At 36.7% G+C, this 27,695-nt stretch overlaps 1 protein-coding gene across 4 annotated transcripts in view; it reads right to left on the bottom strand.

The window, feature by feature from the left end:
• The window catches only part of triob (trio Rho guanine nucleotide exchange factor b), a 188,572-nt gene continuing 160,877 nt past the window's right edge, over nt 1–27,695 (bottom strand). The window contains exons 38-58 of one of the 4 annotated variants that reach the window (XM_048153954.1): nt 26,098–26,193; nt 25,859–26,007; nt 24,294–24,360; nt 23,897–24,000; nt 23,721–23,790; nt 18,304–18,393; nt 18,105–18,197; nt 17,901–17,951; nt 17,670–17,747; nt 16,683–16,874; nt 16,391–16,571; nt 15,178–15,824; nt 13,725–13,972; nt 7,420–7,558; nt 7,299–7,326; nt 7,021–7,183; nt 5,211–5,332; nt 5,053–5,125; nt 4,738–4,938; nt 4,458–4,596; nt 1–2,384 (exon numbers count right to left, since the gene is read on the bottom strand). In XM_048153954.1, the coding sequence (XP_048009911.1) occupies nt 1,839–2,384; nt 4,458–4,596; nt 4,738–4,938; nt 5,053–5,125; nt 5,211–5,332; nt 7,021–7,183; nt 7,299–7,326; nt 7,420–7,558; nt 13,725–13,972; nt 15,178–15,824; nt 16,391–16,571; nt 16,683–16,874; nt 17,670–17,747; nt 17,901–17,951; nt 18,105–18,197; nt 18,304–18,393; nt 23,721–23,790; nt 23,897–24,000; nt 24,294–24,360; nt 25,859–26,007; nt 26,098–26,193 (3,477 nt within the window). In that variant the 3' untranslated portion in view covers nt 1–1,838. Of the gene's footprint in view, nt 2,385–4,457; nt 4,597–4,737; nt 4,939–5,052; nt 5,126–5,210; nt 5,333–7,020; nt 7,187–7,298; nt 7,327–7,419; nt 7,559–13,724; nt 13,973–15,177; nt 15,825–16,390; nt 16,572–16,682; nt 16,875–17,669; nt 17,748–17,900; nt 17,952–18,104; nt 18,198–18,303; nt 18,394–23,720; nt 23,791–23,896; nt 24,001–24,293; nt 24,361–25,858; nt 26,008–26,097; nt 26,194–26,665; nt 27,174–27,695 lie in introns of those variants that run through there. The other 3 variants (XM_048153953.1, XM_048153955.1, XR_007179212.1) reach the window with 3 other exon arrangements.

Here is a 27,695-nt window from a genome sequence, read left to right as displayed (position 1 = left end):
TACGAATAAAATGTTTCAGATGTTTAATCTCAAAAATAACTGAGGGTAAAGTAACTTATGTACAGCACAGAATGTGCAAACATGTATGGTTTCTGTACAAAGAAATGTACATGCAAAATTAATATTGAGTCAAAAACATTCAAAATGACATTGTTATGTAAAAAACAGGGTGTCGCTACGTCCAGGTTTTTATGGTGTCTGTACATCTATACATTATGAGAAACTAACTTAAATAAAACATGAAAAGTCATACTAACATTACTGTCCCAACATAGTATTTACCTCCTTTATATTCAGCAATAAAATAACTGCAGGTTTTAGTGACAAGAGATAACAGTTGCTATTTTGGGCAATTAGTCCACTGTAACTTGCCTCTTAAACTCAAACCCACAATTTGGAGGCCATTAACTTGGTACTTTCTCCCTGTACAACAGATGTAGTACATGGGAACGATTCATCTCATTGTATTTAAAACAAAGTGAACTGAAAACAAATAATAATTATTGTCATTTAGTCATGCAACCTTACATTAACAGACTACTGCTACAATGAGCAGATATGGAAATAAAACTTCCTAATAATCTGACAATATGAAGCACTACTTACTTAAATTCGATTAACAAAAACCGAACAAGACACAATAAATAAATCAACAATCAATACATGTAAACTCCTGCTCTAGGAGTCAGAATTGCATTCATAACTTATTGTTACAAATTATAACCACCAAACAGGGAGAAGAAGCATTTAGGTACATGAGGATTAACTTTGGTATAACAATTCAAAATAATGACATTCATAACGAAAGTGTGACGAAGACGCAAATGATTTTCACCAATGAAGCTTAAGCTTACAAAATAATACTGAACACAGAAAACTCAGCAAAAGAGCCACAGACACATATCTCAACTCGCAGTGGCTGATACATGTACTTAACAATGGCGATTTAACACGAATCATTATAAATAGCTGCAAAATGTAAAAGCCCCAACATTGCACATTTCAACAAATTACAAAGAGTGCACATTTGCTCTGGTTACTGGTGCTTCCTGCCTTCTGCGGTTTTCTAGCTTGTATTCTAACTGGTCATGATCAGCCAATGAGAAAGCATTTCAAACACTGCAAATGAACATGAATGAAGGCAGGTCCAGTTTATTTACAACATAAGGCTGATAGACAGATGTGAATCGAAACAAAAAGCTTATCTTTTACTCCCCTTGTCTGATAGAGTTGCAGCTGTTAAAAAGCGTTTCATTTGTTATGATTGATTTCCAATATGACTGTATGCTTATCAAACATGAAACTCGAGATGAACACAATAATTTAACCAATTTTATTTCCCTTTAAATAAGCATTTTGTTCTTCTCCAAAACATTCAGGATAAAGATATCATCTTTACTGTGCTTCTATACATGGTTTATACAAAATGTAATCTTTCCTGAATGTAGCTATTCAAATTACAGTACTCCACTGAAACAACCTGATGGGAATACTGTCAGAACACAAGGCTAAGCCTTTCTGGCTCAGGGAACAACCTTCAAAAAATCTTGCCCCCTTCCTAATTCACATTTTTTTTCTTAGAAGTGTCATTCATACAAAGAGAGAAAGAACATGTAGTTGAAATGATTTCTTGAAGGGTTGGAAAGGGGACTTCAGAGATTTGTCAGCAGCAGTTACAGTAACAGAGACCCAGAACCATTTCAGAATGACTCTAAAACGAGGATGAGATTTCAGCATATTTCCTATTCATGATCTACATTTTCACCAGACTTCCTCCATATCTTAAACAGATCTCCAGGAGAACATGATTACTGTTAGATTTCCTCTCTACGTTTCTCTCAGGTCTGGCTAAGTAGGCGACTACGCAGGAATGATCGGAAATTGGCAACGGGTCGCAGGTCGTTCTGATGTTTCCTCCGCTCTATAAATGAGACGAGTCTGGAAGTGTCGAGGCGAGTTGCGCCGGAGGCCGTGTTTGGCTGCAGCCAGGGCTCCTCGCGGAGGCAAACCTGCGCAGAGGGACGCCTGCAAGGCTCGACTTGGAGTAAGGCGCATACGAAGTCCCGCGCCGCCTGACTCACGCCGCGGAAGTAGTCCTCCGGGAAGCTGAAGTCGAGGCGGCAGATGTTAAGGCAGGTCTCCTCAACGCTCTCGTCCAGGAACGGGGACGCCCCGCTGAGCATCACGTAGGCCAACACGCCTAGACTCCAGATGTCAGACACCAGAGCCGCTGGCTCACCCAACACCAGCTCAGGGGCGGAGAACTCCGGGCTGCCCAGCAGAGGGTGGATGTATGGGGTGTTGGAGAGATGTGCAGCGTCGCCGAAGTCCGTCAGTTTGACTAGAGGCTGGGTTGACGTTTGCTCGAGTAAGACGTTCTCTGGCTGGAAGACACACAAGTATGGGATAATGATGAAAAATAGAAGAATAAGAATATAGCATAGATTATACAGAATATTTGACTTTAGAATGATGAAATTCACAGGTCAAAAATTCGAGTAGTCTTTGAAACAAAATATTTGGCAAAATTGAATTATTCAATAGATATATAGGGTAAGATGGACCCCCCCCAATCTGTTCTTATAGATGGCACAAATCTCATCTCAACACTGAATGATTGGCTATTTTTTCTTAATTTTGTTATTTCAGCTGAATGTCAACATTTGTGAGATTTAGTCAGTCAAAACAGTTTTGAGGTTAACTCAGGTTATCTAATTTTGTGTCTCTGGAATATAGTGATCTGTGAATTTGTATTATGTTAAATATCTTTTTTTTTTTTTTGTCTATTTGTTAATGAGGGATTTGTATACACCCTAATATTTTTAGATAAAATATTTTTAGATAAAATTAGACCCTTGTGTTAAGATGAACCCCCCAAAAATGGCACAGAAAGCCCCGAGTGACATGTTGTTACAAATGTTATTATTTTTAGCTTTTCATGAAGAACTAAAGGCTAATTGAGTGAAATCATTCAACTTGAATTCATAGTGATGCTATTATGACATCTTCAATTAAAATATGGGCAATTAAATATGTATATATTCATATTCCTGTATTTAAGTCATACTATAGAATAAATGTATCCTTTTGGATAAATCTCTTGTACTGGGATTCTCTTTGTCTGTCATCGTTTATTAAATAATTAACTATATGGTCTCTCTCTCTCTCTATATATATATAGATAGTCAAACCAAAAATTATTCAGAAACTTTTGATATTTCTGATATATCTTTACTAGTGGGTGCAGGACACTATAGTTCATTTATGCAAGTGAGGATAGCAAAATAAAGTAAATGGTGACATATTATACCCAAAAATTATTCATACAGTGGACTACCAATAAAATTGATAAAAATTTGGAACCAAAAATTATTCAGACACTTTGACCTGACCATGTTTTGCTTAAGTGTTATCTGACATAATTAAGATTTTTTTTCTGACACAGTTTAACTCTGAGATCTTGTCATATTTTATTACCATTTTTTAAACTATAGTGAATAAACTATATTAATGAATGAAATGTTCAAGGTGTCTGAATAATTTTGGTTTGACTGTATATATATATATATATATATAAAAACCCTTAAAATCCTGCTTCTGTTGTTTAAATTAACATTTGGATCTATTTATTCTACTCTTTATTTTTATTCTTAATGCATTGATTTGTTTAGAAGTTATTGGTATTGGAAATGCTTGTTATAAACTGTCCAGTAGTTTCGATTTCAGACATTTGCATGGTGTAGGCTTGTTTTTAGCTCTGTAAGCACTTTACTGTATCCTGCTGACTCTTTAAACATCTTCTTCTGCTTTCACTATTGCTTAAATTCCTCCCTGTTAGTCTGTATTATTTTAGAAAATGTATGAAGCTTTTTATTATTAACACTTCTCGTTATTAAGATGAGCTTGATGTATTCCTCATTAATCATTTTGAAAAAAAAAAATTGCCTGCTAAATGAATAAATGTAAATGTAAAATAATTATAAGTAATAAAAAAAATACTAAATTGAAGTACTGAATGTTCTGCAGGGTTCACACTTTTTATGACTAATAAATCTACATGAAGTTTCAAGTCATTTGTCATTACAGGATAAAGCATTTTGTTTTTGCCCACAGATTGCAATTTCTTAGCAATGTCTCCCTGATAAAATATATAAGAGCTTAAAATAACTACAAAAATTTTTATTTATTATATACATTTCTATGTTTAGGTCTAGAAGTCAAACTTTTAAAATGTTTGAGAAGCTTTTTTTGAGGTTAAGGTTTTTGAGGGAACACATTAAAATAAGAAATATGTCTTGATTTTTTCAATGTTTTAGCTGATTTTATAAGTTATCGAGTCTTCATTTAAAACATTTTAAGCCATCTTGCAGCTCTCTTGGAAATGTGCCGAGGCCCCCCACTTGCTTCCCCAAATGATCTACAAATTTATTTAAGAATAATTCAATGGAGAGGCCCACCTTCAAGTCAAGATGAGCAATCCTGCATGCGTGAAGGTAGTGTAAAGCTTCTAGAATATCCCGTAGGTAAAAAGACACCTTTTCTTCTGTCAAGTTCCCCCAGCTAACAATATAGTCCAGGAGACGACCTTGATCAGCACTGATATGCAAAAAAAAAAAAGTTACAAAAATGTGTTACAAAAAAACAGTCACACTTTCCTAGATCAACTGACAGTATTATCATGTGCATTGTGTGCGAGAAGATTATACTTTTACAGATAAAGAAAAGAAGTCGACGTACATCTCCAGGATGAGAACATAACTGGCTGGGGTCTCATAGGTGTCCAACAGGCCCACAAGATGAGGATGCTGAAGACACTGTAGGACGCCCAGCTCTTGAACCACCTGCTCTCGACGCATTAGCTTCTTATTAACTAGCTTAGCGGCCACTGATCGCCTGCTTCCTCTTTGCTCACACCACTTAGTGACGGCAAACCTGCCTCTATAGATGGACAGAAAACAAACATTAGCTGGTTTCAAATGTTAAAGATAAATAAGTATGTTTTATTTTCATCTAGCTAATTCAGTATGTGAGAGTACTTAATTTGTACAGTACCTCCCCAGTTCCATGACTTCAGTGTAGAGGGACTCAAAGTTATCCTTCCAGAGGATACCGTCACAGGACGTGCCTATGGAAAAACCAACAAAGTTAGTGACTCGACTACTATAATTAAACTTTTTGTTTTGAGCAGTGTGGACAACAAATCAACTGACCAAGCACTCTGAGGTAGGCTGATGATGTCACTGAGCCCACGTCATTAGAGGCGATACAGGTGTAGGTGCCACTGTCGTCCAGAGTGGCAGGTGAGATACGGAGGGTCACTTCCCCTGTCTCGCTGAACAAAAAGTAAATAATTAGGAGACAAAAATTACTAAACTGCAAAACCAGCATTGTTCTGTCCATTCAAAACAAACTTCTCTGCATTACAAGATTCTGATTGGTCAATCAGGGGTAAGTTTCCCATAGTTGTAATAACATTCACAAACAGTTGTGTGGTTGGAACAACAGCTCTCGACCTGTGGTTAGAAGCGACGTTTCTTATTTGCATGGCATGTGGAGTTAAAACAAACAAGCTGACATTCATTACAAATTACATATTTTTCATTTCGAATATATACAAATATCATTTATGTCTTTTAGTTTTTGAAGAGTGTGCATGTGCTTTTGTGCTCTGACATGTAAGAATGAGCCTATGATTGAATCTGGAAATAAAGCAAAAGCACTTTACAAAAATGTTCATTTGTTAACATAATATATTTGTTACTGTATTTGTTAATCTGTGTTAACAAATCCAGCTATTCATAGTTTGTTCCTGTTACTTCAGAGTGCATTAAGTAATGTTAACAAATACAACACCTGATTTTAATAATGTATTAGTAAATGTTGAAATTAACATTAACAAAGATTAATAAATGCTGTAGAGGTGCAGTTCATTATTAGTTCAAGTTAACTAATGGACCTTATTGTAAAGTGGGTTACACTTTATTTTAAGGTGTCTTTGTTACACTGTAATTATATATTTAAGTACTGAGAAATATTAAGTAACTAACTGTAGGTTTCGGATTGGGGTTTGGTTTGGTTTAGGGTTAGTTGCATGTAATTATGCATCATTTATAATTTTTATAATTTTATTACAATAGTAACTATATTTAACATATATAACAATGAGACTGTAAAATAAAGTGTTACCTTAAAGTTTTACCAAGCAAAATAACTGAGAAAAATGAGAATCCTCAGATGCCATGTCAGAAATGTATAGCAAAAAATCTAGGATTAATTCGATCTCAAACGGATTCATTGAAAGAAGTTATTACTCCACCATATAAGTATTGACCTTTTATTAAGAATAAAAGTAGAGGTTAAAATCAATATTTCATGTACATTCATTACAATTTATTTGGCAAGTCATGTAATAAGCAGAATAATACAGTCATTATTGTACAATGAACCTTTTGAGAGATGTTTCACACCAGAATCCTGATCACCCTGTCAGGGTTTATTTTGTAATAAAAATTCGGATTGTTTTTATCTGTTTTTACATATTCACATTACACAAATCTTTTTTTTTTTTTTACTAAGCTTTTTTTTAATTTTGGTAACCAATATGCTTTTTAACAAAAGATTTATATATATATATATATATATATATATATATACACACACACACATTGTTACATTTTGATTGTAAAATTTAATCAGGAAATTTGTTCAAAAAGGAAATAATCTAAGTGCCATGGGGAGAGATTACTTTTGCCTAACCAACATCAATGACAAATTGTAAAAGAGTAAATTATTCTTTTTCATCCAAATTACCAAATGTAGTCAATGAACAACATGACGACAACTGCACAGAAATATTTAGCATGTAACATGTTTCTTTCTGTAAACAGTCATAATGAAAGTAGCAAAATTACTCTTTTTTTCCTCACAATGCAGTCGAGCAGAAAACATAAAGCAAAAGCGCCACCTGCTGTCTGCACCAACTGCATGACATGCATAATGATGTCTGTGTACTGGTTTTACCTGTGTGTGAGTGTGTATCTTCCACCACTGCTGAGAGTGCTCTGGTCAGGCCCTCTCCAGCAGACCGAGGCTTTGGGCTGCCCACAGATCTTACAGCGGAGAGTAACACTGTCACCCCTGTCACACACCACCTCACTCAGGGGGACAATGAACTCTGGGGGAACTGCTGCCAGCAATTCAGAAACTTACAGTCATTTGGTTGTTTCATTATGACACATGAATTGATTTTATATATTCAGAGAGATTTCCAAGAACGAAAGAACAATATTCTGATTTACCATCATAAATGTAGTTGGGATTCAAAAGCTGAAAAAGAAAAAAAGAATGTAGAATTTGTCAAACCATGAAATGACATAAGTGATGATTACATAATGAATCATTAGACTGTTAAGACAGTACCTTTACAGAAACCTTATTGGCGGGTCCATCTCTAGACTTGCGAAAGCCATTCTCTGGTTTGCTCTCTTTTCTGCCCTCTTTATCTCTCTTTTCAGACTTTCGTCTGATGCGGAGAGCTGTGTGCCACGATGAAGACTTCCTGAAAGACAAATATAGCACTGTTTTTGAGACAGCTAATTCGCAGTTAGACTATAAATACTAGATGACAAACAAGATGTCTCTATCCTTTTAAAAACTTTGGTCTTTTCCAAGTAAGTTATAAAGTAGATGCTTTCACACTTACAGCCTTTGTGGTAAATTAATGGTCAACATAATCTCAAAATGAAGCTGTTTACATACTTTTTTTTTAATTGCTTACACACTAAAAGTGGTACTTGAGGCCCACTCAGTGAAACCATTCACTCATGTACCGAATCTTCAGACCAAGTCTGCAAAACTACAAGCACGTTATGTGCTTTAAACTCAGTTTGCTATTGTAAAACAAACTTTTTGCAAACTCTAAACACAATTCTGTACATTACACACATTGTTCAAAACTAACAGCTTTTTTGATTTATTTGGGAAACGCTGCCATTTAAATGTCAACACTCATTTACTGATGACCTACACCCAGTGATCATGTGTGAAAACACTTAAATTATATACATGAATTGATCATTTAGAAATCAAAACTTTCAATCAAATTATGGTAACACTTCAGTATAAGGAACACCTATTCACTATTAACTACAACTTTCGCCTCAATTAATTCCTAATTTACTGCCTATTAATAGTTAGTAAGGTAGTTTTTGTAGCATTTAAGTTTAGGTATTGTGTAGGATTACAGTTTTTTATGATTGTTTACGCACTAAAATTAAAAATAACACACAGTTACTGAAACCTTACACTCAAGGAGCAAAACCTTAGCCCAGATTTGCACAATTATAAGCACATTCTCAGCTTCACACTTTTTGCAAAACACTACACACATTTTTTTGCACAACACTAAACACACTTCTCTACATTAGACACAGAAATCTAACATAATGTCACTTCTTTGCCATTTCAAGACACTGCTGTCTAAAATACCACCCCTATAAACCAACTGATCAAACACAGGTGTTCAGACACTTAGGTGCTTAACTGTAAACTCAACAATCAGGTGCAAGTACTATAAAAAGGAAATAGGAAAAAGGTGAGTTTATGTATCTTCAACAAAATGGAAGGCAATGTTGCAGTAAGAGGAAGAGGGAGAAACATCATTGGCCACAGAGCTATTTTGAATATCCCGAGACAATGCACGCAGAATAGGGTCCTCCACCAGCATGCCAACTTAGGCCCTTACAACACGGCCACATATTCACATTTTAGACAGACTGCACAAAATCGTCACAGCACAAGACCAAATGGGCATACCGTCCCTTCCTTAAACCCATTGAGGAGTTTTGTTTTTTTTTGGCATGGAAGGTTTACAATCTCCAGCCCTATGTGCCTCATTCAAGCCATGTTAGAGGCCTGACCTAATTGATGCAGGGCCTGTGCAAATATGGATTCGTCATTCAAAAAGATTCTTCCCTCACTGTCTTGCGTGAGAGGACATCGCCTGTGATGTGGATGAAGGGCTATGGCCAAATCCAGCTAGGCCAAGAGATGATGCTCAGGTGTTTTTTCTATTTGTTTTTTTATTTAAAATCATGCTTTTGTTTTGTCTCCACAAATGTTTTTGTTCGTGTACTATATTGTATTTAGAATATGTTCTGATTTTCAGTTCAAAATGTAACCTTTGGAAAGGCATGGATGTATTGAATGGTTTTACAATGTGGTGAGAGATAAATATTTTTATCAATGTGCAGTACTGATCTTGTGTGTTTTTTTTTTGTTGGTTTTTTTGTTAATATATTCAAGTATATTACTCTAACAATATCTCTGAAAAAAATCAAACCCAGACTATATCATTAGAAAAGTATAAAAGTTACAAGTGTTTAAGATTGAGCACAGCAGTGTGTAAATGAATCAAACAGAATCAGAATATATGAACCATGTGTGTTCCATATGGTGTCAAAGTTGGGTTTTGTTAAATTAATGTAAAGTTTTGAATGAAGTGTTTCATTTTGCAAAATAACTGAGGTGTTCTACTACTTGTGTGTGTGGATCTGTGAATTGTGTGTAGTGTTTTGACAAAATGAGCCTTGTTTTTAAAACTGTGCTTAAGCAACCGTAAAAACTAAGGGATGTAGAATAAGGTCACGCAGAATAAGTCAATAAGTACTAATAAACAACCAATATACCAGTCATATGCAAGCTAATAAGCAACTAGTTAAAAGTGAGAATTAAACCCTAAAATAACCCTAAATCATTTTGCATTTCTGTTTATAGTGTAAATACAGTATATATTTATATATGTATTTACATATATGTATGAATAAATGTATGCATGTGTGTGCGCGTATATATATATATGTGTGTTTGTATGTGTGTGTTAGTGTTCAGTTCCATAACTGTAAAATTCATCAGCTGTGAATACATACTGTATATATAGTGTATTTGTGCATATGCATGTACGTGTGAGTGCTTTGACAAACTCCTGTGCACTCCACTGCACACTGAACAAGCAAAAGACACAAGATAGTAGTGTTTTACATTTTTCACATCCGTGTTTAGTTTGGCATGTATGTGTAATCATTTTATGTCTGTGTGTAGAGTTCAAAAATACCATTTTTAGATGAGTTAAAATGCTTTTGAATAAAGTGTTTACTTTTGCAAGATATGTGTGACGTTTTGCATGTTGTGTGTGTTTTGTGGTTTTGTGTGTAGAATTTTGAGGAATTGAGCCATAGTTTCAAGAACTGTGTAAGCATAAAAAAAAAAAACAAAAAAAAAAAAACTGTAATACACACTCTTTGTTTTATTGTGAAAATTCATCAGTGCACATTATTTGATATAATATAATATAATATAATATAATATAATATAATATAATATAATATAATATAATATTAAGGTAGTTGCATGTTACATGTACTTACTATAGTAATTATATTAAATAAAACAGTAAATTATGCATAATTACAAGGAACTAACCCTAAATCAAACCCTAACCTTAACCCTATGAGTACACAGTTAATTAATACTACTATTACTCATTTGTGTAATTACACTGTAACAACTTAAAATAAAGTGTAATATAATAATATAATATAATATAATATAATAATATAATATAATTTATACAACAGTTCTGTCTGGTTCTCGAATCTGATTGGCTGATAGCCATGCGATATTTCAGTGATAACAGCACTCCTACTGCCTTTTCACCGTTTGTATCACTCCGTTTGAAGTGACCGTCATGGCGGCCGATCAAATCAACCATAATTTTTACAAATACTACTTCTTGTACCACGAACTGTAGTTTTAATAGTTTTTTAGGCGAGAATGTTGTTGTTTAGACCTGAAATATGTGACTCATATTTAATAACAGCGCCTATTTTACAATTTGTTTTGACGTTTTCGGAGATGCAAGCTCGAGTGCGTCAGCGGTCGTTCAGTGCTTCTGTAACCGCCGACAACAGCTTAATCTCGGCCAGTGCCTCAGGGATTTGCCGCTGGCTCTTATAGTGGTTAAACACGAGACATAATTCAATTTGAGTACATAGAACGGGCAATCTTTGGTCTTATTAATCTATTATTTGTTCCAGAGAAAGTCGAATTGTGCTATATTAAATTTGATAATAATAGACGTTACATTACATCCTTATATAGCATATTGGCTACAACTAGACGGGACATATCAGACTTTTCTCCGCTCTTCAAATACGTAAAACATTAAACTTTATAAACATATGGTTTTTTGAGTAAAGAAAACGCTTTACAATTTTTTTTTTCCAAACATCAGATCTTTATTTACCTTTGCATTGCACAGAGGAGATGTCCAAACTGCGTGCGCACTTCATTCAGGAGGTGAGGCAGAATAATGAGGCTTGATTGACAGTTTGAGGATCCAATGGAGTTAGGAGGTTTTGTCACAAGCTCTTTAAAATCCTTTTCATTCGTTAAATATTTGTAAAACCCACATACAAGCGTAAATGGTGACCTAATTTTTTTTTAATAACTAGTGTTTTATGTTTGACTGAACTGTACAATTGTGCTTATTTGTTGTTCTAAATATTATTGTTAATAAATATGATTTTATATAAATATGTCCATTGGATTGAGTGAACAGTACATTAATACGCCTTTAGATGGCGGCAACACTTTACAGGAGAATGAGTCAGTGAAGCACAAGAAACTTTTAAATTGAAAGGAACTTTTGCAAAAGGAAGTTGTTTTAGCGCTGTGGTGTAATGGATGTAAAAAAGGACAAATACAAAGATCGCTTTCCTCAGCTGACATTCAAACGGACTTGTATAAAGGATATAATATTATGGACATCGACTTGAAGAATGAATGTAATGCAATATACCAGACACAGGTAATAGCCTACTCTCTCTCTCTCTCTCTCTCTCTCTAATACTGTACAAAATTCAATGTGTTTCAATGAAGCGACTCAACGTTCCTTCGTTACTAGTTCTAAAGTGACGTTTTAGAATTAGTAACGGAGGCTTGGTCCAACTGTCAAATTGAGATTTGAATCCGTGGCGGAAGGAAGTAGTGCTGCACAAAAGACGGTTTTAAAGACACTCCGTTGTTGTTGTTCTTATTTATTTACACACTCGTGCCGTCGAACTGTTGTATAAACGCAATATCACACTCGTAGCCGTGCGATATGGCTGTATATCAGCACGCGTAGGTAATCACAGCGTGCTGATATACAGCCATATCGCACGGCTACTGATATTGCTCATATAATATAATATAATAGAATACATTTTTAGAAAGAAAAACATGCCCCATTTTTTTCCCCACTTAATATAAAGCAAATATCCAGAACTGTGCTTTTTTTTTGTCACTCATGTCAATAAAAACTGCTCTAAAACTGCAGTACACTCAAGCAATTGAGCAAAAAATATGACAAAATGCTGTGAAGCTGAAGGAACCATGAACCTAACCTCAAAGATAGCTGTCTGGCTTACAGATGTGAATTAATTTGGTATTTCAAGAATAAACAAAATCATTTTTGCAAACATACATTTTTCACGCTTTTATTGCTCTCATGTCAGTGATTACACCACCATGTGTCTATTGTGGCACACATTGCTAAGGTTGCCCCTGGTTTAAGGCATAAGACGTTTGCTGTCAAAGTTCTTAAAGTAGCTGACACAATTAGTACTCCATGCCATTTACTTGTAGGCCATGTGACACCATATAGTCAAAATTCTATTATCTTGATTAAAGGCAGGATAGCTGATTTGCCTCAAAAACATTTTTTGTTATGCTTGTTGAAAGTCTCTTCACATCCCGATAGCAATCACTAAGTTAAGTGGTCTAAATGTATTGTATTTATTATATCATCTCGGTAAGGTGTAGGACCATAAAATATTCGTCCAATCATATCCCTCGGTCCGAGGGATACGATAGAATGTCCTACCTGCCTGTACCCTTACATACCCAAGCACACCCTGTTCACGCAGACATCATACGCCATCAGTGCGTTTCATGCTATTGTCACCCAATTCACCCTGCTTGGACTTCTGTTTTGCACTTTTTTGCCACTAGTCTGTCCCCATGGTTACTGATCATTATCATCATCACTGTCAGCTGTGTATCGTTATCCATCTCATTTGTCTGTGTATATATAAGTCATGTGGATTTATTAAAGACTGTTTGACCCGTCATCATCTTCTTCATGCGTGTATTTACAACCAGGTGTGACAACTATGCAGAGTTAAGACAGACACCAGTCACAAGCACCACAACCAAAACAGCAGCCATGTTTTACAGTTCCTCCTGAACCAAAACAATGAGCTTATGCTGCGTTCGCGCCATAACTATCGTTATTTGGAAGAGACATCTTAGTGACTTAGTGGCGGTTTGTGACTCAAATTTATGCGTTTCAATGGCAACACTATCAACGTCAAAATGAATCTGCAGGTGGTACAGGTCAGTGCTCTTTAAGTTGTTTATGTTAATTATTATTGTAATGTGTGTGTTTTGGAAGAGGCGTGGCTTTGGAGACGCTCTGAAAGGAGGGTGGGGTCTTATGCTTTCAAAGCTAGCTCGCTATCGCTAGCCTCTCCTAAAATTACCTTTAAGCTAGCAAACATTACAATGCTGATATTGTGCATACCAAACCATTTAAAAAAAAAAGTCAAACCATAAGGTGCTTCTTCATTCCAGCTCTGACTAATTAGTCTATTTGTATTAAATAACAATTAATAACCAATCCTTACTTGAGGGTTCCGTCTGGGTAGTCGGGAATGATGGTGGAGGTGTGACCCAGAACATAGCCGGGGATCCAGCCCTCAGCTGCTGGGCCTTGTTCTGTGGCGGCACGGAAAACTAGAAACATGTTCTGCTGGTTAGAGGCCAATATCTGCACAACCTCTCCTTGATATACGCTGATCTCATCCTCCTTTAGAGCCACATAGTCCTGGGTCACCAACATGGTCGACACACTGCTGCTGCTGCTGCTTTCACTCTGAGAGCAAAAACATAAGCAAAACTTCAGCATAACACAAATTTTACATAATTTAAATTTTATTTACTATGTTTGAATGTGAAGTATGTTGAAGACATTTAATGAGCTGGACATTTAAGAGAGCAAGAATGAAGCAAGTGAGAGCAGTTTAAGGAAAAGATTATTTAAAAAGCAAAATCATTTTAATTACAAGATCCTCTTTCAAGTGACACTAAAGAGTCATTCACACTGACAGTTCACACTTAACTTGCTGCCCAGATGCTGTACTGTTGGTTACAATGTTTATGCTCCTACTGATAGTCGTCGGAACTTGGATCATGGTGAACTGTGTTGAATCGCCAACGATCTTTTATCTTTATCTTTATTGCATAATGAAATAAATATTGGAGTTTTGTGATTTTAGTCCATTTCTTTTAACTTTGTGACCATCTATATGCCAGTGGACTGCTAAAAGTTGACAAAATATATTTGAACAGATATACGCATTTAACAGTAATCTTTCTTTTTCAGGAAACAGGCAAAATATATTGATGACTCATCCTGCACTTTGGGAATACCCACAATTTTTGTCCAATAAAATGCTCTGTTAAAAAAATGAAAACATATCCTTTACTCTAATATGGCCTGCTTCTGTCTCACAAGTAGTAAATCACTGTTCATGGCTGTGAAGTAACTAAAGCCTATTTTTTTTTTTTTGACAAACCCTTTGGTATGTCCCACCCAAAGTTCTTGTTTCAATAGAAAATAAGTCCGCAGGGAATTTTAAGGGGATATGCTTTTTTTTTTAAATGTCTCAAAAAGCAATTTTTGAAATCTGTCAAAATAGCTGTAAGCAGGTTAAAAAGAAAAAAGTGTTAGTAAATGTTAGTTAGCTGGTTTACGTGCTCCCAATGCTTGCATATTAGGTCTTTACGGGCAGTTAAGGAAAAAAATCCTGCCAGTTCAAAGCAGATAGAATCAGCAGAGATAGTCAATGGATGCACAGAGTTTCTGAGAAACTCTTGAGAAGTTATCCTGTTTAACAGTGTACGTTGTTAGTTGCTCAGCACAGTCAAACCAGGCCAGTTAATATCCACAACAGCCTGTGAGAATCCTCTTTTAGTTCCAGGACAACGCACAATTGCGCACCCCAGCGGGTTAGTATGAAGCTGGAGGTGGAGGTGAAGCAGGACTAGGCCTCACTAAAGCCAGGAGCTAGCTCTTACCCCATTGCTGTGAGTGGAGTGCAGGGACTGCTCACTGGTGGAGGAGCAAGTACTGATGCGGTCCAACTCCTTACTGTGGGCTGAATGCCTGCGAGTCTGACACTGGTTGCGACTCAACGTGTCACTCTGCTCTGTGTAAGAGCCAGGCCTGCCAGTGGGAGAAGCAGGCATCGAGGCCCAAAACGGGGAGCCCTTCTGGGCTTGGATGCCTGGTGTGAAAAGTGTAAAGTTCTGAGGGTTCAAGGGGGAGAGAACGGGCGAGGGTACTCTTAGACGAGGCTTCGTTAGGGTGAGAGATAGGGGTGCGGCTGTAGTTCTTGGAATGGGTGTCCCTGATTGGGCTTCCTCGCGCAGCTCCTTCAAGGGGCTCTCCAGGACCCGCATCCTAGGAACCTCACCATTAAGGTCCTTGTGAGGAAGAGGGCACGTACCTGAAGTTCGGTCATCTGGGGCGGGGGCGTGGTGATGCTGCACAGGCTGAGGGAGACGAGAGGAAGGTTGAGGGATTCGGGAAGTTCGGGATCGGGAGCCACAGCCAGGACCCATGGAAGAGCTGCTGCTACCTCCTGGAAGACCACTGCTGCTGGGTCCTCCAAGACTGCTTGCCCCAACATGGTTCCGTTGGTATTCGATTGGTGAAGTCAGTGCTGAGTTGACAACAAGAGACAAGTTATTTTAAATACTATAACTCAATCATCAATGACAAAGGTGTATCTAGTGTTGTAAAGTAAAAGAGTAAAGCTATGAACATTAAGAGTCTTCAAACAACGTATTTTCAAAACGACCTAGTCGCTAGATTGTCTAAATGACTAGATTGTCTTAAAGGTGAGTTTCAAACATAATGTCTGAATGTTCCCAACACTGTTCTATCCTGTCCTATCCTGCTCCCAGAGGGACACTATTCCACAGGGTTTAGCTCCAGTCCTATTTAAAACACACCTGGACCAGCTAATCAATGTCTTCAGGATTACAAGAAACTTCAAGACAAGTGTTTTGGGGCAGGTTGGAGCTAAGCTCTGCAGGACGTTGGCACACCAGGAGCAGGTTTGGACACCCCTGATCTAAAGCAACATATAGTGCACATATTACAGGAAAAATCCCAGTGGACCAACCTGAGTTTAAGATTTGTTTGTGGGCTTAACACCAACAACCTTTTGGTTAACAGATAACCTCACATTTTGTAACTTTGTTGGAAACTCTAAAATTGCGCTACCATTGAGGAAGTTTCTCTGATTTTCCAGGATGCTGCTGATCTGCTGGATCCAGGCCTGGCAAACCATTCGGTTGGAGGAATGGAGGACATAGTGCTCTGTACTGCCAGTTGATGACCTTGAGGTTAAAATAAACTTACAAGGGTCATTGTCAGGACTCTCCTCTAGACCCAACCAACTGACCTGCAGAGTAGTGAGAGATAGATAAAAGAAGAAGAATGAGATGAATGCTTTTGGTTGCTATGCTGTGTTTTGAGCACAGTGTTTTCTACAGCAGTGGTTCTGTCTACACACCTTTATGCTGTTCTTAAAAAGATAACCTGGCATTGAAAAGCCCTTCTTTTTATCCAGAGGTTCACTGAAGATAACTATCTGCTCAAAGAGGAAGATGCGCCTCTCCTTCATGCGAGAAAGGAGACCACCGTCCTGGTCTGAGACCATAAATGTGTCCTGGAGAAGCAGTCGGCCCTGGGCTACAATTTTACCCTGAACACAAAATAATACAATAATGAACAATAAATAAACAATGCTTAATCCTTTGCAGTGTTGACAAATAGAAAACTGCTTGGTTTGAAAATTACTATTGTGTGAGCAGTGCTTCATAAATCTCTACACACAGCATTAGAGTTGTCAAAAGTACAGACTTCGGTACCTAGTCGATACTGAAATTTTAAAATTGTGACGCTTTGAACGCCTTTGATAAACACCTCTGATTGGCCATTGTGTTCACGGTTCATTGTGCTGTGTGTTGATCATTGTAGCCAATCACAAACATATCCGGTGAGTACTTCAACACAATGGCCAATCAGAGGTGTTTACGAATCTGCTCAACAGTGGTCAAAGCGTCACATTTTTAAAATTTCAGTACCGATAGGCACCTAAGTCGGTACTTTCGACAACTCTACATGGCAACAAAGGTGTAAAAAAATGTACTCACAAATTTTCTACGAAATGTGACCATGCTTTAAGTCAGAATTTTTAGCATAATAAACATTCATTCAAGACTCTCTATGCTGTCTAGCTCGAAATATTGTGTGATGGTCCCATGTTTTTTATTTGGAGGCAAGGTCAGTGTTTTAGTTGCTCAGAATGTGAATTTTGTCAGGCATCTAAACTATTTTCACAGAATAATGAAAATTCACCGTCATACTAGGTTTGATTGGTTGCCTTTTAGCTGAATCGGACTTAAAGGAATTCCTGCTAATTTATGTATATACAACTGCTTTTAACTTCCCACCTACACCCTCACAAACATTTGTAAAAAAAGGAAATGCATCTTACATCAAATCCTTGGAGGCGTCCAACATTCATCATGTCATTGCAGCGTTTAGGAACAACACACATCACCTCCACTGCTTTCTGTGAGAGAACGAATGTAATTACAGCAATGGTAACAAATAGATATTTCATTTTTCTGAAGAAAACATAACTGGTGCTTGTCTATGTAAAATTTGCCAGTACAGTATATTACTAAGGTGGTTGCTAGGTGGTTTGTCAGCAAATAACACTTACCTCTAATTCAACAGTGTCCAAACCAGCCTTTTTGGAGAACTTGAGGAAATCCTAAAATTATGGAATCAGAACAATGATGTTAGAATAAAACTAGATAATGATCTTTTCTCAAAGTCATCTATTCTTTAAATAAGCATGAGGCTGTATGGGTCAGTAATACTGATAGGAATGGCTACATTGCTTTCTGCAAATTCCCTGCCTGACCTTCAGCAGAAGCTGGTATTTCATGATCCGTTGCACTGGTTTAATCAGTAGATCTGTGATCTGTAGCCTATGGCCCAACCTCTGCTTTAAATCCTGATGAAAATACAAAGAAAAGATGAGTGTCGTTATGGGTCTGTCTCACTTTTCATGACTCATGTTTAAATGTCAGGCAGGACACAGACAGTGACTTGAGTCTTACCTCAAAATATGTGTCGATGTACTCTGAAACAATGTGCTCTGATTTAGGCTTGTTTTGGCAGTACACAATGTACATGTGCAGTCTTCGTTCCTGTAGCCAAAACAAAATTTCAGACACAGAAGATCAGAACTTAATCATCATACTAAATAACAAAGAAAAATGAACTATTACAATAGAAACAAATGGAAGCAATGGAAACCAAAGGAACAAAATAAACACAGGAAATAAGAACATACAAACTAAGAGTACAGGAACTAAAACCAACTTAGAACATGACAATCAGATTATTATAATTAATTTTAACAAAAGAAAGCCTTTCATTTTATAAATCATGCTATGTAATTGTCGGACACTACCTTCACGTCGTATTTATGCATATACGCACTTATCAAAACGGTGATGATTGTAGATAGTTAAAATATGTTGATTGAAATGCATATATATATATATATATGCATTTCAATCAACATATTTTAACTATCTACAATCATCACCGTTTTGATAAGTGCGTATATGCATAAATACGACGTGAAGGTAGTGTCCGACAAGGCACTACCTTAGTAATTATGAGCAAAGGCGGAAATGAAAATAAATCTGCATTGTTTATCCTTTTGATCTTTCATTCAAAAAATTCACAAAATTATAACCTTTCATTGAAGGAAAAGAATTGAAAGTGGGGGGAAAATCACATTATGAAATAAATGTTTTTCTCCAAAGCACATTGTCCACAACTGTTGGCACACTTTTATTCAAAACTTTTTGCAATCTCCCTTTGCCAAGATAACAGCTCTGAGTCATGTTCTATAATGTCTGATGAGTTTGGAGAACACCTGACAAAAGATCAGAGACCATTCCTTCATGCAGAATCTCTCCAGATACTTGAGATTCCCAGCTCCATGTTGGTGCTTCTTCTCTTCAGTTCACTCCGCTCATTTTCTTTAGGGTTCAGGTCAGGGCACTGGGATGGTCATGGCAGAAGCTTAATTTTTTGCTCAGTGACACATTTTTGTGTTGGTTTTGATGTTTGTTTTGGATCATGATGGAAGATCCAACCATGGCCCTTATTGGAATTCTAGCAGAAGCGGTCAGGTTTAGATTTTTTATCTGTTGGTATTTAATAGAATCCATGATACCATGTATCTGAACAAGATGTCCAGGACCTCCAGCAACAAAATAGGCCCACAACATTAAAGATCCAGCAGTATATTTAACCATGGGCATGGGGTACTTTTTATCCATGTGTGCACCAAACCCATCTGGTGGGTTTGCTGCCAAAAAGCTCTTTTTTTTAGTTTCATCTGACTATAGAAGCAGGTCCCGTATGATGTTCCAGTCTTGTCTGACAACTGAATATGCTGGAGTTTGTTTTTTGATGAGCGAGGAGGATTTTTCCAATCCTTTAGGACAATTTAGACACACATCCTCTTCCAAGCAGATTTGTAATATCTTTAGTTGATTGGAACTTCTTAATTATTGTCCTGATGGAGGAAATGGGGATTTTCAATGTCTTAGCTTTTTTCTTAAAGCCATTTTCTATTTTGTGAAGCTCAACAATCTTTTGCTGCACATCAGAACTATTCTTTGTTTTTTTGCATTGTGATGAATGATTAAGGGAATTTGGTTTTTGTGTTTACACATATTTGTACTCCTGTGGAACAGGAAGTCATGGCTGGACAATTTCATGCTCCTAGTCACCCTGATGTGCAAATTTTTTTTAATATGAATGGGAATAAACTTCAGAGATATTTTACTCATAAGAATTTCTAGGGGTGCCAATAATTGTGTACAATAATGTGAGTTACCCCTCCCCCCTCCCTCTACTGTTTTACTTAAAATAACGCAGATTAATCCATTCCGTATCGACCTTTGAACCTGGAGCCGTTCTAGCCACCATTCGACTGTAAAATGAAGGAGGGAGACGACTGCTGCGCTGACGGACAGACCGAGCAGAGCTCCTCCCTCGTGCGCGCGAGCTCTCTGTCTTCAAAGTAAGCACCGTCTTTGCACTCTCTCTACCTCACACATAATAATCTAAATCAACTGACACAATGCTAAAAGTTCATAAGACCGAATACATGTTTCACGAGGCGCATTCGGAGAATGTTTTTCCAGTGGTGAAGTGTTTTCTGTGTTGACAAATCTTTTGTGATGTCCTAATAACGTGTCAACGTCCAATTCGCAACCTAATGACTCATTTGAACAGATTCATTTTAATGAATCATGACAACAACTGATCTGTCCACACGGTCTATAATGAATCATTTACTCGAACAACTCTGAAATGAGAACACAAGTGTGCTTACCCCATTTAGCAGGAGTGGTTAGTAAAATTAGCCTTAATAATCCACAATATTTACAGGTTATTTAAATGACAATGTGTAGTAAATTAGGCCTACCTATAAAATCAGTTAGTTTAGGCTGGAGTGAGGTGAAACCAGAACAAAGCAAGTTGTTAGCTAGGTGCATTCAATTGTATATGGTAGAAAATTATATTATTAGTTAATATAACTTCTAAATGTTACTTTTTAATACTTTTCAGGTTTAGCAAAAAAGCATCTTCTCTTACAAAGCTATAAAATCACTTTTTTTTTTTTTGCAAAGAGGGCAAGAAAGAATTACAGTAGGAGTGACGGGTACTTTATTGTCAGTATCGGGCTTGCAGATCACGTGGGTAGGGCACTTTTTACTGTTTGTGTGGATGACCATGTCTGTCACTACCGAAGACCATTTTTGACCCAGGAAAAATCGTGCATTGATTCATTTGAATTGAAATATTTAATACTTTCACAGCAAAAATTATGTATGCGATTCATTTAGATTAATTAATCGCAGAGTATGTAATTAATTAGATTATTTTTAATCGATTGACAGCCCTATATATATATATATATATATATATATATATATATATATATATATATATATATATATATATATATATATATATATATATATATTTAAAATGGAAAGAAAGATATAGAACATACTGCATGTTAGCTTGCTTATTGTGCTCAAAGAGCATGATCTAAGTCCACATGTCATACTAACAAGAAACTATGCTTCTAACTACAAGTCGAGAGTTGTAGTTCCAACCACACACGTTTGCGATGCTGTTTGCGAATGTTCATTTAAACTATGATTTCATGAAACACAGAATCGTTGAACTATGTTGGTAATGATGGAAAAATGGAATTTCGACCATAGTTGTGTAGTGATCAGCAGGCAGACATGAGGGCAGACTCCCCCATTACATCAATAGTCCCCTTTCATCTGCTATATTGAAAAGCACAGGACTCCAAAACTCACACCTTCAAAATAAGTTCCACAAATAAGGAATTCGATGGGCTAGGAGATAAGCCTGCAAAGACAATCACTCTGACCATTTGTGCAAGGGGAAGAATGATGACATTAGCATGTCATTGAACAGACTAATCCTATCATCATTTTCTGCATTGTTCACCCCAGTCCCTCAGACTTGAGACCTGAGGTGTGAACGGCCACTGACTCCACTCACCAGACAGGTTTTGCCGTGTGGCTAGAAGCCACAAGAGACGTATAAAAATGGACACACAATGGACAAAATGGAGCAAATCTTCTCCATTTCTATTAACAGAATTGTATATACTTAATGAGTGCTGTTTGTGTACATGCAAAATATACAAACTTACCTATTAACATGAATGCATAGGTAGTTCAACATAAACCAATGATGTTTGGATTTTATGTTTTCAGCACAATGCCTAGGTTAATCTGATATTGGTTTGGAAAGTGAATAAATAAATATCACTTACCAAACCTCTTTCCAGAGACCTTGGCATTAGTGTATATTGTCAGTATATGATTATCTAATTTGCATTAGATTTTTGCATAGTTGATATCAGTTAATAACAAATAATCTCTCGGTTTATTTGTTGATTTTTTTATTTATTGAAGGTTTACCTTATTTCTTTTAGAGAAACGACAGTTTATCTTTCCATAAAATTAACTTATATCCAACTCATTCACTTGCATTTATCAATCTTTTTGCACTTTATCAATTCAGTAGTTAATATTTAAACTTAATATTAATATTAATATTAAAGGTGCCATCGAATGTTGTTTTACAAGATGTAATATAAGTCTTAGGTGTCCCCTGAATGTGTCTGTGAAGTTTCAGCTCAAAATACCCCATAGATTTTTTTTAATTAATTTTTTTTAACTGCCTATTTTGGGGCATCATTAACTATGCACCGATTCAGGGGCTGCTGGCCCTTTAAATCTCATGCTCCCTGCCCATCGAGCTCGCGACTCTATAGTACAGTGCATTTACAAAGTTCACACAGCTAATATAACCCTCAAATGGATCTTTACAAGATGTTCGTCATGCATGCTTCGGGTCATGTGAGTATAGTATTTATTTGGATGTTTACATTTGATTCTGAATGAGTTTGAGGCTGTGCTCCGTGGCTAAAGCTAACATTACACGCTGTTGGAGAGATTTATAAAGAATGAAGTTGTGTTTATGAATTATACAGACTGCAAGTGTTTAAAAATGAAAATAGCGACGGCTCTTGTCTCCGTGAATACAGTAAGAAACGATGATAACTTTAACCAACAGTAGCCTACATTAGCAACATGCTAACGAAACATTTAGAAAGACAATTTACAATATCACTAAAAATATCATGATATCATGGATCATGTCAGTTATTATTGCTCCATCTGCCATTTTTCACTGTTGTTATTACTTGCTTACCTAGTCTGATGATTCAGCTGTGCACAGATCCAGACGTTACTGGCTGTCCTTGTCTAATGCCTTTCATAATGTTGGGATCATGGGCTGGCATATGCATATATTGGGGGCGTGCACCCTGACTGTTATGTAACAGTCGGTATTATGTTGAGATTCGCCTGTTCTTCGGAGGTCTTTTAAACAAATGAGATTTATATAAGAAGGAGGAAACAATGGAGTTTGAAACTCAGTGTATGTCTTTTCCATGTACTGAACTCTTGTTATTCAACTATGCCAAGGTAAATTCAATTTTTGAATCTAGGGCACCTTTAATACGAAATACTAATATTAATATTTAAGATCATGAATAACTAAATATGTGGTGCCCTCATGTGAAGCTAGTCCAAAATAACTACAGTTGGCTAACAAAGCTTTTGGGAAACACACCACAGAATGAAACAGCAACAGTATTGGCTCAACCAGTTATGTAAATTTGGGGCGGTACTTTCTGTTTAGCTAACCAATAGTAAATGGAAGAAGTGTTTGAGAAAATCTGAGAAATCTGTTTGAAAACAACAATTTTGTTTAGTGGCACTAATGGTACAGAAAATACAAACATCACCTTTGTATTTAACACAGGTGCACCATGTAATCTTATGGTATTTTTCGTAGAAAGAGTGAAAGCCCACAATGAATCATATCATACCTGTCTGATAAACAGGGGTGCGAGTCTATCAGGGTCCTCCAAGCACTTCTCCAGTTCACCAAGAAAGAAGCTACAAAGATCAGAAGTTTACATTAATGTTTTATATTGACATTAAAGTAGGCTGTCTTAATACAGTATTTGAGAGGATGGAAGAGAAGTGCATCATTTTCACATACTCTTTATGCCAGTCAAAAATCTGGTGAATGTTCCCAAAGACAATCTTATCTTTGCCCTTCATGTCGTCGGGTACACCCTCCTCCTTCATCCTGCTAATGTAGCCCTGCAGGTGCCGGAACACATGAGTACGGTTACCATGTAGACAGTGACATAAAACATGTGATCTCACTGAGCCATCATTCTGAATAAGCAGCAAATCCAAACCACTCTTATTTCCTTTCAGAGAGACACTCTTAACAGATCACATGATCAATAGATATAGACTACCGAACAAACAGAACTTAACCCTGACAGCAGCTGCCAATTATGTTTACTTGAATTAATGTGTTCGGTTACATGTGGTCACCATAGTGATCTCCCTGCAGTATTTGTTAAAAGAACTGAAAATAATCCCACCTCCACGACCGCACCAAGGTCTCTCACATAGTCTCTCTCTGTTTCAACCAGTTCCAGCAGTACATAGCTGAAAAAAAAAGAAAAAAACATAGGACATTTATATTCAAACCAAAAAACAATCCAAGATGGCAGGTTGAGTGAAAAGAAACATTTTATTTTTTATCTGTAAAAATATTTCTAATACAGAAATCGTATTAAAATGTACTCTATATGTGTATTTTTGATGCTTATTACAGTACTCTATTGTACTCTACTGGAATCAATGCTGCCTATGCACGCTTTCACAACTCAAAGCTATGTTTCCATCCACCTATTTTTTTTGCGCATTTTGGGATATCACTTACAAAACGCTGGATGGAAATGCCAAGAAACGTATAAATTGTAAAATGCACATAAAAAACTTTTGCGCTCAATTGAGTCGGATAAATATTTTAGAAAATATGCGTATAAAATATGATGGAAACACATTTACGAATAAATTTCTCAATGCGCATCAAAAAAGACATGTGACTTTGTGATGGGACGGCATTACTGGATCAACCAGTAGACCGATCTCCTTGCACAGCATCTGAAATGCTGTTTTGGTCATTCTAAAATGCCTGAGTAAAGTCTGTCGTTAAAATCGTTCGGTATAATTACCTCCCAGGACTGTCTTACACGACTGTGATCCCCAACAGCAGGCATCTGCCTCTAAAAGCAAGCTGTGTTTATTGCATTTCATCTGTGTGCTCTAAGACGCAAGTAATTCATTATATACGCAAATTATTATATACAGTGACTTCACCTACTTTTCTCAGTGATATTTAGCGCCAGTTTATCAGGAAGCGATGATTTTGTTCTCTTAGACCCACTGGGTGGAAATGGTGCTTTATTCACAAGTGTTTTATGCGATATTCCGAATTTGTGCATAAGTTAAATTTGCAATTTTGGATGGAAACATAGCTAATGTTCCTCAATGCACTAAACTCAATGCAACCCTCAGTGCAACCCAATCTAAAGCGTTATAATGTGATGCTCAAAGTTCAGACTATAGCTTTGACTCAGTTTGCCACTGACCTTTTAAAACAAACACAATAAGCACGAGACAATTTACGTGATTTATCGTAATGTATAATCAATATTCTACATGATCCTAAACCTTTCTTAAACTAGTTATTAAAATTCAACAAGAACATCCCAAGACAGTAAGGAGTCATAAAATGAGTCACTCATGTCTGAAGAGTTATTTTTACTTGCTATGATGTATGAGGTCGGTACGACTCTTTTCTGTCCTTAACTTGTTTCCCTTATTCATCTTCTTTTGCTCTTTTTGCCGTTTATTTATGTACCATTCCCGCCTTTTTTGAAAAACCTCTATGCTACTATCTGCAAAACTATTCATGCAGAGGTCAAAGTATCAGCACTTGTGTTGAGAGATGAAGCACTGATGTGATTCATATTCCAAGTCAGTCACTTACAATGTTTCACATACAAGATTCGATTTTGGTGCAGTCTTAAGGCCCATTTACACCGAGAACAATAACTACAAAGAAGAAATATTTGAGGAAAATAAGAGAGGGACACACTGTCGTCTCTTGAGGAAGCCAGTCTTGCGTTCATCCATCTCATCAATGGGAGAGGAGGAAGACAGGAAGGAGTTATCCGATGGGATGCAGGAAGGACTACTGCTATCTCTTTTCTCAACAGGGAGAGAACTGGGCCTGTCCTCCAGACTCTGAGAGAGCGAAAAAAGAATTTAGTGGACAGTACAAAAATATTCAATGTGAAAAGATGGATTTGATGAAACACCTCTGTGATATACTACCATTTTGCTCTTGACGAGTTCCTCAATGGCGCTGACCAGTTCAGCTGCACTCGGTGTCTCTGAACTGCTGGGACGTCCAGACAGACGGGAGGTAGCCTACGTAAAAAAAGAAAACAAGTAACAATATTTAGAATCTTACAAAGGTAGGACTATAATAATTGTTATGATCAAAACAAAACAAAACAAAGCAAAGCAAAGCAAAGCAAAGCAAAGCAAAGCAAAGCAAAGCAAAGCAAAGCAAAGCAAAGCAAAACAAAACAAAACAAAACAAAACAAAACAAAACAAAAAAATGATCAAACCATTTTGGTCAGGATGGGAAACAGCAAGGCTATCACTTTAGGCTTGTTTCCACTGCTTTGTTTTCAACAGGGATATACCACTTACTCATCAATTGATTATTTATTGGTGGTAAACTGAGTGGTCTAATTTGCATGTTAAATGCCCTACCTGTCTTTTCCCCCATGAAGACTAGTTTATTAAGTGAAGTGAATTCCCTTTTGGGTTATAGTTACATAACTGACTAGACTTCAATATTCATTTATTATGTGAATCTGCAGTGATGCTCACCATTGTAGTGTTCTGACTGAAGGCGGAAACATTCCAGTCCAAATATGGTAATGAGTGTGGTTTCTGGATTCGCTAGCCAATCAGGGGCTGATTTCAGTGTGGTAGGGGCTAATGTGGGGGGAACGGAAGTAGGAACTTTGGTTTGGAAGATTTGGGTTGTTTTGGGTAAAGAGTAAGTGCACACATGGCCCAACGCATGTGATCGTACACACTCCTGAATACTCCAATAAGAAGCACATGAAAGGTCACGGACAGAAAGGCTTTCACAGGCTATAACAGTCAGAAGTCAGAATGCTACTGAGTCTGTGCCTCATGTTCTGGCAAAGCACAACTGAGGACGTGTGGAGTATTCAAACAAATAAATGGACAAAAAGGAAAATATGCAAGGATGAGGTATAAAAGTAGAAAAAGAGAAGGAAAGAAAAGGAGAAGGGTGGAGGAGAGAAGACTACATAGAGAGATAAGGAAACTGAGACAAAACAGAGGCAGAACAGAAATCAACATAATGCTGGAGAACATTAAGAAACAAAGAGAAAAAAGACAGCAGTTAGAGATGCCTGACAGAGACCTCACTGGTCTTCTTCTAAGCTATCATTACCTTAGGTTAAAGTCAATATTAAATGGCATTTGCAACACATTCTACTTTCATTTCTATGCAAAACAGAAAATTAGCCCTCAACCTCAAGAGCATCTCACTGTATCCCAATGGTAATTATTCTTTTTAAACTATCTTTATTTTGCCATTACATGAATGACTGCATTAACTATTTGTAAGATGTACAACAGTAGTGCATTTAGCTGTTAGATTATACTGACCCATAGTCTGCACAGCCTAGGTAACATCAGCCAAAACACAATGTTGTATTGAAACTGGTGCGGTGGAGCAAGTTGTGAATCTTGCACAATATGACTGAGACTGTGTTTTAAGTTATGTACGTAACAGAGCCAAATGTGATCTCATGTTGACTTTATAAAAAACTATTTACATAATCATAGTAGACAGTCCAAAATAGCAGGTTTGAAAAAGTAA

Source organism: Megalobrama amblycephala, linkage group LG13 (genome assembly GCF_018812025.1).
Source record: "Megalobrama amblycephala isolate DHTTF-2021 linkage group LG13, ASM1881202v1, whole genome shotgun sequence".
Lineage (NCBI taxonomy): Eukaryota > Metazoa > Chordata > Actinopteri > Cypriniformes > Xenocyprididae > Megalobrama > Megalobrama amblycephala.
This window is presented reverse-complemented; position numbering and strand designations above follow the sequence as displayed.